This window comes from Erpetoichthys calabaricus, chromosome 6 (genome assembly GCF_900747795.2).
Source record: "Erpetoichthys calabaricus chromosome 6, fErpCal1.3, whole genome shotgun sequence".
Lineage (NCBI taxonomy): Eukaryota > Metazoa > Chordata > Cladistia > Polypteriformes > Polypteridae > Erpetoichthys > Erpetoichthys calabaricus.
In genome coordinates this window covers 207,446,756-207,463,885 of record NC_041399.2, presented here as the reverse complement: position 1 = coordinate 207,463,885, position 17,130 = coordinate 207,446,756, and the positions used below count along the sequence as shown (strand labels likewise).

Genomic DNA, 17,130 nt, shown 5'->3' with positions numbered 1-17,130 from the left:
GTACTCCGAACTGCTGTTCGGTGCATACGCACAAACAACAGTTAGGACCCGTCCCCCCACCCGAAGGCAAAGGGAGGCTACCCTCTCGTCCACCGGGGTAAACCCCAATGTACAGGCTCCAAGTCGGGGGGCAATAAGTATACCCACACCCGCTCGGCGCCTCTCACCGGGGGCAACTCCAGAGTGGTACAGAGTCCAGCCCCTCTCAAGGAGATTGGTTCCAGAGTCCAAGCTGTGCGTCGAGGTGAGTCCGACTATATCTAGCCGGAACCTCTCAACTTCGCGCACTAGCTCAGGCTCCTTCCCCTTTAGAGAGGTGACATTCCACGTCCCAAGAGTTAGCTTCTGTAGCCGAGGATCGGACCGCCAAGGTCCCTGCCTTCGGCCACCACCCAACTCACACTGCACCCGACCTCCCATAGGTGGTGAGCCCATGGGAAGGGGGATCCACGTTGCCTCTTCGGGCTGTGCCCGGCCGAGCCCCATGGGTGCAGGCCCGGCCACCAGGCGCTCGCCATTCGAGCCCCACCTCCAGGCCTGGCTCCAGAGTGGGGCCCCGGTGACCCGCGTCCGGGCAAGGGAAAACGCCGTCCAAAATTGTTTTCCATTATAGGAGGTTTGTTTAACCGCTCTTTGTCTCATCCCTCACCTACGACCAGTTTGCCTTGGGTGGCCCTACCTGGGGCATAAAGCCCCGGACAACAGAGCTCCTAGGATCATTGGGACACGCAAACCCCTCCACCACGATAAGGTGGCAGTTAAAGGAGGGGCTTTTAAAATTGTTCAATATATTATTCATTTGGTTTGATTTATTGTTGAGGGTTCTTTAATAGACATACTGCAAAGTAAAAATATAATCATTGTCTTGTGGTTTACTCCTCAAATATCCATCCCCATATCTGAGCATAGAAGAAAGTCTAGAGGAGACCTCTCCCGATTTTTTTATGAATAGATCGAGTTGGGCCCCATAAAATCCTGTGCAGAAACCCTTTAGTGAGGCATGAGAACATAACAGATATTGTCGCACGAAGACAGCCGGTACTTACACGGTAGCTCTTAAGTCGAATAAAATCCACCCGCATGGGAATTGAGCGGTTGGATGTGCAGCTCAGCACTTTAATGTAATCCAGCAAGTCGGCACAAAACTTGTAGCCACCTTTCAGCACACAGAGGACCACAATGTGATGGTCACCAATGTCATCCATGATGTTTCTTGCCAGTCGCTCAGTCCTGCAATGCAAACACACATATATTCCTCACATTTTCAATATAAAAGTAAACCTATGGTTAAGGATGCTGTAGAGGGTTAAATGACCGGAGGTAAGGTTAATGAGAAAAAAGATGGGAAATAAAAGATGCTGTTGGCGTACTTTGAATCTCAGTATTGCTCATTTGCTGTTTAAAATTAAAAAGTGAACAATAAAGGGTTCTGAATTCCATTAGCAGCAGTCATTAATTACAAATTAAGGAACTGCCAGCTACCGTAGCCCTCCAAGATTTGAGTTTGAACCCCTGGCACAATGTCACATCCAGACTACAGCATGCCATTGATGTCTAGAAGAAGAACTTTAAAGCTGTATGCATCCAAAAAGCTTCTGAATGGTTTCCATTAGTGCATTACTAGAAGTTTCTTGAAAGTGTGAAGTTTGTATGTTCTTACTGTTTCTACATGGGTTTTTTTTTCTCCCTCTTCCAATAGATGACGGGGGGGGGGGGTTTAGATAAATTAGTGATTTTGTATATGGAACACCTTAATAACATCAAGTCAAGTCAAGTTGGGGAGCATGCACTGGTACAGTGTATTGCCGCACCCACTACCCGTCGAAACAGCTCAGGATCCTGGTTGGCAACCTCCCAGGCAGACACACAGTCCAGTCCTACCCTCCGGAAATGACCCTCTATCTGTCGCAGCCAGGTGTTACGTGGGCGACCCCTTGGCCTGGTCCAGCCACTTGGGTCCCCAACAATGAGGATCTTATGAGCCGGATCACCCTCAGGGAAACGCGCCACATGGCCGTAGTGCTGTAACTGACGCTCCATCACAATGCAGGTAATGTGCCTCATTCGGGACTCCATGAGCAACCGCTCATTCGACACAAAGTCAAACCAATGGTACCCAAGGATTTTCCGGAGAGACACAGTACCAAAAGAGTCCAGTCTTCATCTCAGGTCACTGGATAGCGTCCATGTCTCACAACCATATAGCAAGACAGGAAGCACCAGGACTCTAAAGACTTGGACCTTCGTCCTTATGCATAGATATCGGGAGCACCACACACCCCTTTCCGGTGACCTCATGACCGCCCATGCTCTCCCAATCCGCCTACTGACTTCACAGGAAGAGTCACCAGAGACATGAATGTCACTGCTGAGGTAAGTAAACTTCTCAACAAGGTCAACACTCTCTCCGCAAACAGACACACTGCTGATGGCTGTGCCCAAGAGGTCATTAAAAGCCTGGATTAATTAATAACATCCTCAGAAAAAAAGAATATCTACAGTGGATTCAGAAAGGATTCAGACCCCGATGAGGGTGCAGCTTGTGTCCCTGCCAGGATGGATCTTATTCTCTTGCCTGACCAGGAGGCCATGGGAGAGGAAGGTCAGCAGGGAAGGGGTGATATTCCCCTTTCGTGTCAGGACATGGGCACAGAAATACACTGTGGCAACAGCTACACTGGGGCTGGCATCCAAGAGACCACGAGGGGGACGCTCTGCCCATAGCAGGTATCCACCCACTGTCCTGAACTTCCAGGTGCCCCAGCCCAAATAGTGTGTCCCTCCATTTAACATTTAAAAAAAAAACATAAATATTTGTTTCTTTACCTTAACCTAGCAATGCCGAGTACTTTGGCTGGCTACAGTGCCCTCCATAATGTTTGGCACAAAGACTATTTTCTTTGATCCCCCCCCTCTGCTCCACAATTGAAATTACAAGTCAAACAATTAAGATGTGATTGAAGTGCACATTGCAGATTTTCATTTCAGGGGATTTGCAGACATTACTGTCACACATTTTTTCAGCACAGTCCTGCCATTTCAGGGCACCATAATGTTTGGAACAATTTGTGTCACGTGTTTGTGATTCCTCAGATGGGTTTCATCGCTTCATGAGATACCTCGGTTTGCTTCTACCCTATGGAGTCTGTAGTTGCCATTGTTCAACATGAGGACAAGAGCTGTGCCAACGTAAGTCAAAGAAGCCATTATGAGGCTGAAAACAAGAATCAAACCATCAGAGACATCAGTAACACCTTATGATGACTGAAATCAACTGTCTGGAATATCATGAAGAACAAAGAACATACTGGTGGGTTCAATAAATCACAAAAGGACTAGTAGGCCAGGGAAGACCTCCACTGCTGATGACCATAGTGAGTATTCTTCAGTCAAGAAAAAGCCCCAAACGCCTGTCTGACAGACCAGACACAGTTATCAGGAGGCAGATGTGGATGTGTCAGAGATGACTATCAGCAGAAGACTTCATGAACAGAAATACAGAGGACACACTGCAAGATGAACACAAAAACAGGATAGCCAGATTACAGTTTGTGAAAAAGTACTTCAAAGAGCTTGCAGAATTCTGGGAATAGGTCTTGTGGACAGATGAGACAAAGATGAACCTCATCAGAGTGATGGCAAGAGAGTGTGGAAATGACAAGGGATTGCCCAAGATCCAAAGCAGACCACCTAATCTGTTAAGCTTGGTTGGAGTTGGGGGGGGGGTGTTCTGGCTTGGGCATGTATGGCTGCCCACAGGTCCTGGCACACTTCTCTTCATTGATGATGGAGCTACTGATAGCAGTTGCAACAATGAATTCTGTGGTGTGTAGAAACATCTGATCTGCTCAAGATCCAGTAAAGGTCTCCAAATTCACTGAATGGCACTTCATCCTACAACAAGATAATAAGCCAAACATACTGATGGGGCAACAAAGGAGTTTTTCAAAGCTAAACAAAATGTAGAATTCTTGAATCACCAAGCTAGTCATCCAATTTACATCCAATTGAGCAGGCCTTCCATATGCTGAAGAAAAAACGTCAAGCCCCCGAAACAAGCAAGAACTGAAGATGGCTGCAGTAGAGGCTGGGTAGAGCATCACCAGAGAAGATTGCCAGCACCTGGTGATGCCTACAAATCGCAGACGTCAAGCAGTCATTACATGTGAGGGAGATGCGACAAAGAACTAAATATGACGGCATTAACAGACCGGGCATTGCTGTGTGCCAAACATTATGATGCCCTGAAATGGGGGGACCGTGAAGAAACAGTGCCGCACGCAAATCCACTTAAATGAAAGTCTGCAATGTACACTTTAATCACAACATCTGAATTGTTTAATTTGTAATTTTAAACTGTGGAGCAGAGGGGTAAATCAAGGACAAATGTGTCTTTGTTCCAACACATTATGGAGGGCACTGCATATTATAAATTCTATTTAAACACTCCCAGACTCCATCCTGCCAAACAGAAAATGTAGTTCAGGCACCTTCTGAGGAGCTCAAGTGTGTTCATGTCATTGCTCAAACTGATGAAGAAGAGGTAGACTGGCCAACCCTTTCAGATGGAGAAATTAGATGTCGTCAGTTACTACAGTTGAATTGGCGATATCAAGATGCCACCAGCACTGTGGTGAAGCCCACTTCCTACATACCTGTCCTGGATCACTCCATGAGGTATATATACACATTCGAGATCATCACAGTAATGTTGAGGGTATGTGAACAGATCCAGACTGTAGCCAGGCCAGCCATCATTAATCTGCAAAACCAAGAATGTTTCATTGATGATTGCGATTACAGGTATCAGTACACTCCCTGTCAACACTGTACCGGAGAAAAGCAAACACCTACACACAATCTAATTTGCATTCCAATACCGTGTATAACTTCTCTCAGAAAAGATTGGTAAAAATAGTGTGAGAAATCTAGAAAAGGTAAAGGTGATGTGCTGCAGCTTCTAGTGCTGGAGTTGGGTTTTACTCCAAAACTCATTTGACTCTGGTGGGCTTAAGTCCCAAACAGATATGTTATCATACCATGTTGGTGAGTCTGACTGCCTCCCAGGGTGGATCTGTGTGTGCAGTCCCAGTGACAGACTGGAATTTCCAGATCCCTGCCTTGTGATGATGCTGCGAATGGCTCTAGCCCCCTTGCAATTGAGAATTGGATTATGTATGTTTGAGAGTATTATGCTAACACTAGCTGCGTAAGCCCATGCTGTAAAAAGCCCGGGCTCCGAAAAAATATTGAAATCGTCAGGAAAAAAAACTGAAATGCAGAGTCGGCAGTTTTGTTTTGCGGTCGTGCTCACCCCACTCATCTATCAGCGGCTAAGCAAGTTTCTATCTCCTTGGAGGTTTTGTTTTGAAGATGTGTTCGCCCCACTTGTCTATCAGCGGCTAAGTGAGTTTGTATCTCCTCGGAGGTTTCGTTTTGAAGATGTGCTTGCCTCGCTTGTGTATCAGCAGCTATGCAGAGTTTCTATCTCCTTGGAGGTTTTGTTTTGCGGAAGTGCTCGCTCCACTTGTCTATCAGCGGCTAAGTGAGTTTCTATCTCCTCAGAGGTTTCGTTTTGAAGATGTGCTCGCCTCGCTTGTGTATCAGCAACTATGCGAGTTTCTATCTCCCTGGAGGTTTCGTTTTGTGGAAGTGCTCGCCCCACTTGTCCATCAGCGGCTAAGTGAATTTCTATCTCCTCGGTGGTTTCGTTTTAAAGGTGTGTTCACCTTCCTTGTGTATTAGCGGCTAAGCAAGTTTCTATCTCCTTGGAGGTTTCGTTGTGCGGAAGTGCTCGCCCCACTTGTCTATCAGCGGCTAAGTGAGTTTCTATGTCCTCTGAGGTTTCATTTTGCCGATGTGCTCAATGTGCTTCTGTATCAGCGGCTAAGCGAGTTTCTCTTTTCTTGCTGGTTTCACTTTGACGATGGAGTCGCTTTCTTTCAGCTTCATGCTGTAGCCTCACACTTCTTTCTTCTTCCCACTTGTTAACTTGGAGCCATCTTTCCGGCTCTTTGAGCTTCATGTTGTAGCCACTGACTGAAACAGGACAACAAAAACCACGCCAATTACCACAGCCAAAAACCACGAGACAAGAACAAGGTCAAAAAGGATCACAAAGTTGAAAATGAGTAAAAATCAAACACGAATTGATAAAATGGAAGTGCAAGAAGGGTTTTGGAATCCAAGCAGTCAGACAAGGAAGTGAGCCTAGAATGAACCTTTTATTTTGTTGAGTAATGACTGACAGGCTCATGACCTCTGAAGCTACGCCCCTTACTGGGCAAAACATGGCAATTTAGTGCAACTGAACAGAAAAGAAAATGGTGGTGGAAAAACTGCCCAAATCAAAAAGGAACTTCAGAATGAAGCATTGAATCGTAAAACAAGCGATTCCAACAGATTCCTAAGTGTCAAAAACTTCAATAACGACACGCAGCTCAATACTAGAGTCAGAAAATCACCTGTAAATAATTTACAAAAATGTTTCAGGGTCCAGGTTGAGATTGTTGTGGGATTGTCCGAGTGTCTCCATCTCTAGTCACCAACTTATGCTGATGCATATTGGAGTCCATTCTCACGGGCTGTAGGGCACCTGCTCAGCCCATGGCTGCATGGAACTACACAGGATGATGAAGCTGGTTAAGAATACTACTGGCACACAGATCCCTTAAGTCCAGGAGATATGCAGTGCCTATAAATAGGACCCCCTATCCCTCCCTACTTGGACATTGTCACATTTTATTGTTATACTGCATTGAATCACAGCAAAACACTTGATTGCATAAGAATTCACTGCCATCAAGTCAGTATTTAATGGATGCACCTTTGGCAGCCGTGACAGAGGAGTCTGTGTGCACAGGTCTCTCCATGTATGAATTTTGCACATCTGGATGCTGTTATTTTGTCCACTCTTCTTCGCAAAACTGGTCCAGATCTGTCAGGTTGCATGTTGATCACAAATGAACAGCGATTTTCAAGTTCAGCCACACATTCTCGGACTGAAATCTGGACTCTACTCCAGGACATGTACTTGTTATTCTATAAACGAATAACTGTGCTACCGGTCTAAGATGGATTGAAAACTGAGTTATCAATGTAGACCTCAGAGTTAAAGTTTATTGGAATGTATTTTGCAATGCATGTAGTTAGTGCTGGGAGATATACTAGTTCATACTGAAAACCGTTTTTTATTTTTGTTATGATATGGATTTTTCTTATACTGCAATACTGGTTTAAATAGCTTAAACAACGTTTGGAACGTAGCGCAGCAGAAAACTGTTTAAGGGGGGCCCTTTTTCACTGCTACACCTCTAAACACGCATGCAATGGAGTACATGCGTTAGTGGAGGTATTGAGCGATGAACAACATTCAGAAACTGAAGCTGTAGCTTATGATAAAGTTGAACGTGATGACACAGAAGAACTTTTGCTGAAAAAAGGAGCCGTGTCTGTTGTCTGGAGATACTTTGGTTTTAAAAGGTTGGATGTAGACCAAACAACTATTTACTGCAAATGCTGTTGAGCTAAAGTTGTCGCCAGAGGCGGCAACACAAGCAATTTGCTGCACCACCTTAGCCGCAAACATGCTTTGGTGTACCATGAATGTATGGAACTAAGATTGGCACCCTCCATGTCCTCAGGTAAAACTGAAAAAGCTACAGGACACTCGAGTCAGACGCGTTTGCCAAAGGTACTGCCTACAACAAAAAAAAGCAAGCGGTGGATCGAGAACCATCGCCATTACAATCCATATAGCTAACGTGTCAGTGGACAGAGATTGGTAACATTAACAGAAAGTCTAGTTGGTTTACAAAAAATATTTACTATTTATTCCTTTTCTAAGACATGATCAGTGCAATACAACTTTTGACAAGTACCTCTGGATATTTTACTAAATCTAAATGCCTCTTTGGATGGTTGAAAATATGCTGTCAAAATTATAGTTTAAGTTGTTTGCAAAATTTGTTCAACAAAAAGGTTCTATATTTTGACTGCAGCTGTCATGAAATGCGATTCCTTCTCTTCATTGGTGCCACCCCCTTGAAAACTATCACTTTATGGGGTCATGCAAACCTGTATTAATACATATGTGCACATTAAAATGTTTTTTTGTACAATGTACAATTCTCATGACAGTGGAATAGGTTATTCTTAGCCAGTCTACTGCAGAAATTGCAGTGGAAAATGTGGTTAACATCCACTCATGCAAGGGAAAAAAATACCGTTGAATACCATGAAACCGGTATCATTTTGAAAAATACTGTGATATAGAATTTTGGTCATACCGCCCAGCACTACATGTAGTAATAAAATGTATTGCATTTGTAAGACGTGATAGATGTGACATACACAGGAACTCGAGAAATATTGAAAAGTACAGTAAGGACCAAGAATAGAGTGAAATGAGACTTTTATTTTGGGGAATGTAAGCTGGTTATACTCTCTGCTAGAAACATCTCACGTCTTTTAACCAATTAAAATAAATATTCACATTCTGCAAGCCAACAAACCAATCAGAGTAAATGTCAGATAAATAGGTACGTATTACTGCAGCACTGTTATATAGATTCAGTTATCAATATAGCTCTGGGTCTTTACTATGTGACCATTCCTGTGATGTAGTATAACTAGTGGTGCAACGGATCACTGTTGATCCGTGATCCGAACCGATTTCTGTCCACGGTTCGGTACGCACATGATCCAAAGATCCGAGAAAAAAAAAGTTCCACTGTATTGTGTGCGTGTCTCTCGCGCACTCTCTCAACTTCTCTCGCGCACTAAATCTGTCTCTCTCTCGTGCAACTCGGTAGCTCTCACTCACTGAACTGCAATTAAACTTCTCTCACGCACTAACTCAACCTCTCTCGTGCATTTTCGCTCAACATTTGTCCGGTTTGCCGCTTCATACGCGTGGTCATGGACAGCGGTAGCAGTTCGAGCAGAGGAGCTCGACAAACCTCCAGCATCATTTAAAAAAATGTTTTAATCAATAATGTAACTTTCCCTGCAGCAAGAAGTTTGCACAGAAGGACATGGTCAGCAAGGCTTTTGCTGACACCATCAAAGAGGAGGTGGTATTCTATGAGGCAGCAAGTGGCATTCCAGTCGATGGTGATCCACTGACTTGGTGGAAAAGGAACGAATGAAAATACCCTCACCATGCCACAATGGCAAGAGCCCATCTTGCTGTGCCTGGCACTTCAGTGCTTAGCGAGAGGGTGTTCTCAACAGCAGGGGACATAGTTACAGCAAAGAGATCTACACTTTCCCCAGAAAATGTAGACATCCTCATCTTTTTGAAAAAAAATTTGAGATTATAAGCTCAGGTCTGCTTTGCTTTCTTTCTTCTTTTTTGATGATGTGGACATAAGCTAGTTTTTATTTCTCTCTCCATGTTCAAAGAAAGAAGCAATGATGCCTTAAATTGCATTTAAAGTTGCTTTTTATTGTGTCCACATTAAAGGAAATAGTTATCATGCCCTATATTGCACCTTAATTTGTATTTATATAATTGAGTGGAATGAGTCTTGAGTTGAATGTTTTTTAATGGGCAAAAAATACTTAACTAAATAAATGGAGAGTTAAATTTGTCGTCTTTTTTTTTTTTGTTGATCTGAAAATTGATCCGATCCATGACTTAAAACCGTGATCCGATCCGAACTGTGAGTTTTTTGATCCGTTGCAACACTAAGTATAACCCTATTCATGACAAGAAATAAAAGATGCAATGGACAAGCTTCCTCCTGCCTGATTCTTTGGGTTGCTTATTAATAGACAGATGTTTAAGGTAACAAATTCTTTTAGGCTATCCAACAGATGGTGCATCACAAACATTTGCAGTACAGTAATATTCAGAACACGAACTTGATCCATTCCAGAAAGCTGGTTGAATTTCGAATTGAATTTCTCCATAAGAAATAATATAAACAGGATTGACCCATTCCAGACCTCCAAATAATTGCTTATTTATACCTATATACGCACATAATGCAAGAGTCGACACATGCGACCCACTTTCATGTTTCGCAATTACTCCCTGTTATAACTCAATTGTAACATGTACAAGCTTTCTTTTCACTTTGCTACTCTCACTGCTAACTTTTTTAAGGGCCAGGGTAATTAATTTCAACAGGAAAAAAAAAAAAAAAAAAATTTTACAGAGGACACAGTTTCAGCATGTCTTTACAACAGGAGATCTGCGGCGATACGGAGGCTGAGTCATAGGCATGTACAGCATACATAAGGCCTGCTTGGCTCTGTCTCGGCTTCTCATGGCCACATCTTGATCTGTACAAGTTTTAGCAGGCTGTTTGTGTTCTGAGTTTTTGTTCAAGGTTGGAGGCCAAAAAAAAAAAAAAAAAGGAATTGTTCAAGTATGGAGACATTTTTAAGTTCTGAGGTTCTACTGTAATCAGAATTGGGTGATGTCGACTTCACACTTTCTTCTTCCATTAGGAAGGAAGAAATATGTTTAGCAAATAGTAACACACCTTTAGCGTTTATTATTTCACAGTGTGTTTTGATTTGGGGGGGGGGGGGGGCTCCTTTAAAGCTTCTTTTGAGTTGTTGCAGGTCACATAGCTAATCTGCATACATAATAAGCCATGTGGTGCTGGTACACAGGGATCATAGTAATTTATGCAGTGCAGCACCAATAATACTGAAATTGTTTTGCTTATTTTTTTTTTTAAAATACATGCAGGATGGAATTCTGACAATGTTTCTCAACCTTTTGTGGCTTTAGGACTCATTTTTTACCTTTTTTTTTTTTTTAATGTTCACAGATGACTCACATACGGCCATAGAAGAGCCCTAAGGGTTAAAACAACTGCAAGTGTAAAAGATGACCGCAGTTAGGGGCCAAGAAACAAGTAATCGCACAACCCTGTCGAGTGATCTTACAGTAGGCATGTGTGCAAGTGCTGTGCATGGCTGCTACAACTCTGATGTCACACTGGCCTCGCAAAGCATCATGGGGTGCTAGGCAAATTTAAAATAAATAAATAACATGGTGTATTCACTGCGAAAAACCCTTTGGTGAATTTCGCAAATCAACACTAGCAAATATCTGATCATGTCTGAGGTTATACAGTAATCCCTCGCTATATTGCGCTTCGACTTTCGCGGCTTCACTCTATCGCGGATTTTATATGTAAGCATATTTAAATATATATCGCGGATTTTTTGCTGGTTCGCGGATTTCTGCGGACAGTGGGTCTTTTAATTTCTGGTACATGCTTCCTCAGTTGGTTTGCCCAGTTGATTTCACTCAAAGGACGCTATTGGCAGATGGCTGAGAAGCTACCCAACCAGAGCACGTATTACGTATTAAATAAAACTCCTCAAATATATTGTGAGCACGGGGGCTGTTCGCACCCCTAGAGGATACGGCCGCTCCTCAAAAAACGCTGAAAGATTACCTTCACATTGCTCTCTTCTTTGCTGGGCTTACATGTGGCTGCTTTGTCAAGCGATATGCTTCCTGCACGGTTCTTCGCATACTTAAAAGATCAAACAGCACCTATTGATTTTTGATTGTTTGCTTCTCTCTCTCTCGCTCTGACATTCTCTGCTCCTGACGGAGGGGGTGTGAGCAGGGGGGCTGTTCGCACCCCTAGACAATACAGACGCTCGTCTAAAAATGCTGAAAGATTATCTTCAAATTGCTCCCTTCCATACAGCTGCTTTGTCCGGCGGTGCTTCGCATACTTAAAAGCCAAACAGCACCTTTTGATTTTTGATTGTTTGCTTTTCTCTCTCTCTCTGACATTCTCTGCTCCTGACGCACACTCCTTTGAAGAGGAAAATATGTTTGCATTCTTTTAATTGTGAGACGGAACTGTCATCTCTGTCTTGTCATGGAGCACAGTTTAAACTTTTGAAAAAGAGACAAATGTGTGCTTGCAGTGTTTGAATAACGTTCCTGTCTCTCTACAACCTCCTGTGTTTCTGCGCAAATCTGTGACCCAAGCATGACAATATAAAAATAACCATATAAACATATGGTTTCTACTTCGCGGATTTTCACCTTTCGCGGGGGGGTCTGGAACGCAACCCCCGCGATCGAGGAGGAATCACTGTATTTATGCAGAAACTGAGAAAATTCTGAAGAGCTCACACACTTTCTAGCACCACTAAAGCACAGAATCAACTGCTAGCACTCAGGAGTGTGCACTTTGTGACCCTCAGAAGGACAGATTCAGTGGCATGAAATTATGGCCTGAAAGCAGACTGAGACTTATCAGGAAGGTCCTTTTGAGCTAGAAAGGGCTACAAGCTGACACAAAACAGCTTTCTCGAGGATTTCAGAAGGAAATGATAATTAGGAGATAGTGTAGGATGAAAATTATTGAGAGCAGAGGTTCAAGATTGGTTTTTTGGAGCAGAGGTTGAATGATTGCATGTTTAAAACAAGAAGGAACAGAATCTGTCATTAAAGAGCTATTTACAGTATAATAGACACAACCTACCGCCCAATTACTTCAAATAGATAGATAGATAGATACATCTTTAAAAAAAAAGTGAGCAGGCATTACATCAAGGGAGCAAGAAGCTGGCTTCATGTAAGAAATGAAGTAAGTCAAGCAGTTCAAGCTTGAGACTAACAGTACGGGGGTGCAGTCGTTAGGATGGGTTACTCTCTGGCTACTCTGATTTTTCATCTAACATTCCAAATATGTTTCGGTGAGGAGACATTAAATTGGCTCTGAATGGCTGAGAAGATCGATACCAGGAATGATATTAATTGAAGTTTGTTTTCTTCTCCTCCTGTAACCGGCCATACCTCCATTGTAATATTAACTGGACTTTATATTATCACTAGATTGAAAATCAATATGTTTCACTACGACAACAACATTTATTTATATAGCACATTTTCATACACATAATGAATGAAATGTATGTGTTTAGCATTATTTTGGTGCTTAATTATATAAATATCATCTGGTTTAATTACATACTATTAATGCATTATACTTGTAAAGATGTGTAAGGCTCCAAGCATGCAAATGCAGAGAAGAGTGCAATATAAAAATAAAAAGAAACAAATCAATGTTGTGTCCAGGGTCGCTTCCTGCCTTATAACAGATGATACCTTTAGAGGCTCAGGCTCATCTGACTTCTAAATGCATTTAGTAGTCTGGATAATCAAGCAATCAGTCTTTCTAAAATGGACAAATCACATTCAAAATACGACAAGTACCAAAATCAATGCAGAAATTGTACAAAATGAACTCCACTCTTTGCCCGGTGGAGTTGGTGTGGTGGCTCTGAGGCTAGGGATCTGCACCGGCAATCATAAGGTTGCCGGTTTGAATCATAAATGCCAAAAGTGACTCCACCTTGTTAGGCCCTTGAGCAAGGCTGTTAACCCGCAATTGCTCCGTCCTGGGTATGACGTTAATCTGCATCCAACCCTGCATGTAGGCTCTCCATCCTGCAGGGAAAAAACCTGTGGGTTAGTGGCAGAATTGGCACTCCAGCCACCTTAAAAAAACCTCACATTGCTTCCATTTCATCTGAACTAGTGTGGTGCAGAGGTGTCACCCATTGCATGGCTGCACTCGGGTCCTCATCTGGGATCCTGAGTTGGTTTGTCCTGTGGTGGGTGCAGCAATGCACTGTATCGGCGAGTGCTCCTAACCTCTCTCTCTTTGCCCAGGGTTCAAAGTAATATTATGAATCCAACATAATAAAAGCAAACATGATTGATTTAGGGTCTGTTTGAACCCCTATGCTTATCATATCTAACTCTCTATTTATGCTTTTCTTATAAAGTGCTTGTCACTCTTTTCAGATCATCCAAAATCTTCTACCTAGGATTTGTTGCACTTTTATACAATTTATTTTTGAATAGCCCAAAATCACACAAGAAGTGCCACAATGGGCTTTAACAGGCCTGGCTTCTTGACAGCCCCCCAGCCTTGACTCTCTAAGAAGTCAGGGGAAAAACTCTCAAAAAAAAAAATCTTGTAGGGAAAAATGGGAGAAACCTTGGGAAAGGCAGTTCAAAGAGAGACCCCTTTCAAGGTAGGTTGGCCGTGCAGTGGGTGTCAAAAGAAGGGGGTCAACTTTTATATATGCTTATTACTTTTATTAAGAGTGTAATTAAGTAACTTCCAATACATAGATAGACAGATAGAAAGGAAAAGTGATATATAAAGGATAGACAGATAGATATGAAAGGCACTATATAATAGATAGACAAACATAAAACAGGCAGGAAAAGCCACTCTGATAGATAAGATTTTTGAAGGGCATGAACGATCGATAGATAGATAGATAGATAGATAGATAGATAGATAGATAGATAGATAGATATAGAGTGAGTGACTCCTATCTATCTATCTTAGAATAGGAAAAGGCACAATAATAGATAGAATGTTGAATGGCACTATATTAGATAGATAGAAATGACAGACAGACAGACAGACAGACAGATAGATGGATAGATAGAAATGACAGACAGATAGATGGATAGAAATGACAGACAGACAGATAGATGGATAGATAGAAATGACAGACAGATAGATGGATAGAAATGACAGACAGATAGATGGATAGAAATGACAGACAGACAGATAGATAGATGGATAGAAATGACAGACAGACAGATAGATGGATAGATAGAAATAACAGACAGATAGATGGATAGAAATGACAGACAGACGGATAGATAGATGGATGGATAGATAGAAATGACAGACAGATAGATGGATAGAAATGACAGACAGACTGTCATGGATAGAAATTAAAGACAGACTGTCATGGATAGAAATGACAGACAGACAGATAGATAGAAGGATAGATAGAAATGACAGACAGATAGATGGATAAAAATGACAGACAGACAGATAGATAGATGGATAGAAATGACAGACACTGATATAGATAGATAGATGGATAAAAATGACAGACAGATAGATAGATGGATAGAAATGACAGACAGACAGAAAGACAGATGGATAGAAATGACAGACAGACAGAAAGACAGATAGGTAGAAATGTACTATATAACTGATATATAAAAGTTAGCGCAGTGAATAGTGCAGGTTCTTCATTCGCAAATTCAGCATTCCGGACTTGATTCTCATGCCCAAGCTGTGTTAGTGTGGAATTTGTTCATTGTCCCTGGGTTTATGTTTTCGTTTTTAACTCCTATATTTACAAAAACATGGCAATTAGGTTAGTTGCCAAATTGGGCCAAGGTAGGTATGTGCCTCAAACAACCTTGCATTAAACTGACAGACTGGCACCCTGGTCTGCTGTGGTACGCTGGCCAACTGGGACTCTGAACTGCATTAGTCAGGTTCGAGAAGGAGGATGGATGGATAGATATTAAAGGCACTATGTAATATAGAGAGATAGATAGTACATTTATATCCATCTGTCTGTCTGTGTCTGTGTGTGTGTATAACTGATCGATAAAAGGTGGTGCAGCAAATGCTGCAGTTTCTTCATGGATTCCGCATCCGGAATTTCATTATCACACTTGGACTATGTCTGTATGGAGTTTGCTTATTCTTCCTGGGTATACCCGTTTTTGTTTTTGACTCCCGTATTTCCAAAGACCTGCTGGGAAGGCTACTATAGCACTTATCTTGGCTCGTTTCCTTCCTTGTGATTGGTTCTATCGAGGTAGGATGGTCTCCGGTGCCAATGAATTGAATTTGACAGGATTGGAACTGAAACGTAAGAAACAAACGGATATGTACAGACTGTATACGGACAGATATACAGTATAGCGAGATAAGTCAGTCACAGTACCCGTTCGGAGGTCTCGACTCGTTCGCCTCTGCGACACACGGGGCTCAGTCGTTCGCTACTGGACAGAGTGCCGCCTTCCTTGCCACAAAACCGACGCAGTTTTTTTGTCCACATTGTAAATGTATCGGCATTTCGCTCTATTAATGTGTTTAACCTCGCCGCACGATTCTGTCAATGGACATTTTTAAGTAAAGGTTTAGGCGAAACAAACAAACAAAAAAGTTTACCACAATAGCGGCGCTCTCATGTTTCTCCTCGCTTTTGTTACAGGTTTCCATGCCTCGTTATGCCGGAGCCTCACAGGACGCTGCTGTTTAACAACACATTCAGCTACAGATTAAAAAAAAAAAAAGGCGCCGGCCGGTAAGCAACAGGCAGATTTTTACTTTCGCAAAGAAGGATGGGACACTCCGCCCACACCTCGGGTCACGTGTCACCAACCAGGGTTCGGCTCAGCGGCCTGGACGGAGAGCGGCGGAAAATTAAAAAGGATGAGCAGCACAACGGAGCGAACTCCTTCTGTCACCGTCAGAGATCCAAGACGTGTTAGGCGAGTCTCTTCGGGACACAAAAAGCTTTGAAGTTTGATTTTAGGTTCTAGTTTCTTTGCTGCAAAGTCAATTAAGTGGTCCTGGATAAGGGGGTTAGGGAAATGAATGGAGAGATCGTAGGAAAGACACTTTTAAATAATAGACGGATATACATGAGATTCGCTCTATAACACAGGAAAGGCACTATAAGACTAATGGATATGTAAGGCACTGTACAACAGATAGGCAGGAAAGGCTCTGTGTAACTAATAGGTCTATAGATAATAAGAAAAGGTCCTGTAAGATAAATAGATAAATAGATAGTGAAGCCACTAAATAACTAAAACATATATATGAAAGGCAGTCTATAAAATATGAAAGGCATTATATAATAGATAGGAAAGGTTAAAGGCACTCTATATACAGTAAAGTACGAAATGCATTATATAATAGATAAGAAAGCCTCTGTATAACTGATAGATACTGGTAGATGTGAAAGGAAGACACTAAATAATAGATAGATATGAAAGGCACTCTATAACATATAAAAGGCATTATATAATAAATAGATAGGAAACACTATATGTAATTAATACAGTATAAAAAGCACTATATAACAGATAGCTAGATATGAAAAGTGTTCTGTAATAATAATAATTCTTTGCATTTATATAACGCTTTTCTCACTACTCAAAGCGCTCAGCAATTGCAGGTTAAGGGCCTTGCTCAAGGGCCCAACAGAGCAGAGTCTCTATTGGCATTTACGGGATTCGAACCGGCAACCTTTCCGATTACCAGTGCAGATCCCTAGCCTCAGAGCCACCACTCC

The 17,130-nt window shown here is 42.2% G+C and overlaps 1 protein-coding gene across 1 annotated transcript in view; it reads right to left on the bottom strand.

Annotated features, from left to right (window-relative positions):
- Positions 1–16,196, bottom strand: part of LOC114653836 (hypoxanthine-guanine phosphoribosyltransferase-like) — a 72,436-nt gene extending 56,240 nt beyond the window's left edge. Inside the window, exons 1-3 of the mRNA XM_028804386.2 lie at positions 15,999–16,196; positions 4,656–4,762; positions 1,047–1,230 (exon numbers count right to left, since the gene is read on the bottom strand). Of these exons, the coding sequence (XP_028660219.1) occupies positions 1,047–1,230; positions 4,656–4,762; positions 15,999–16,049 (342 nt within the window). The 5' untranslated portion in view covers positions 16,050–16,196. The remainder of the gene's footprint in view (positions 1–1,046; positions 1,231–4,655; positions 4,763–15,998) is intronic.
- Between the last annotated feature and the right edge of the window lie 934 nt (positions 16,197–17,130).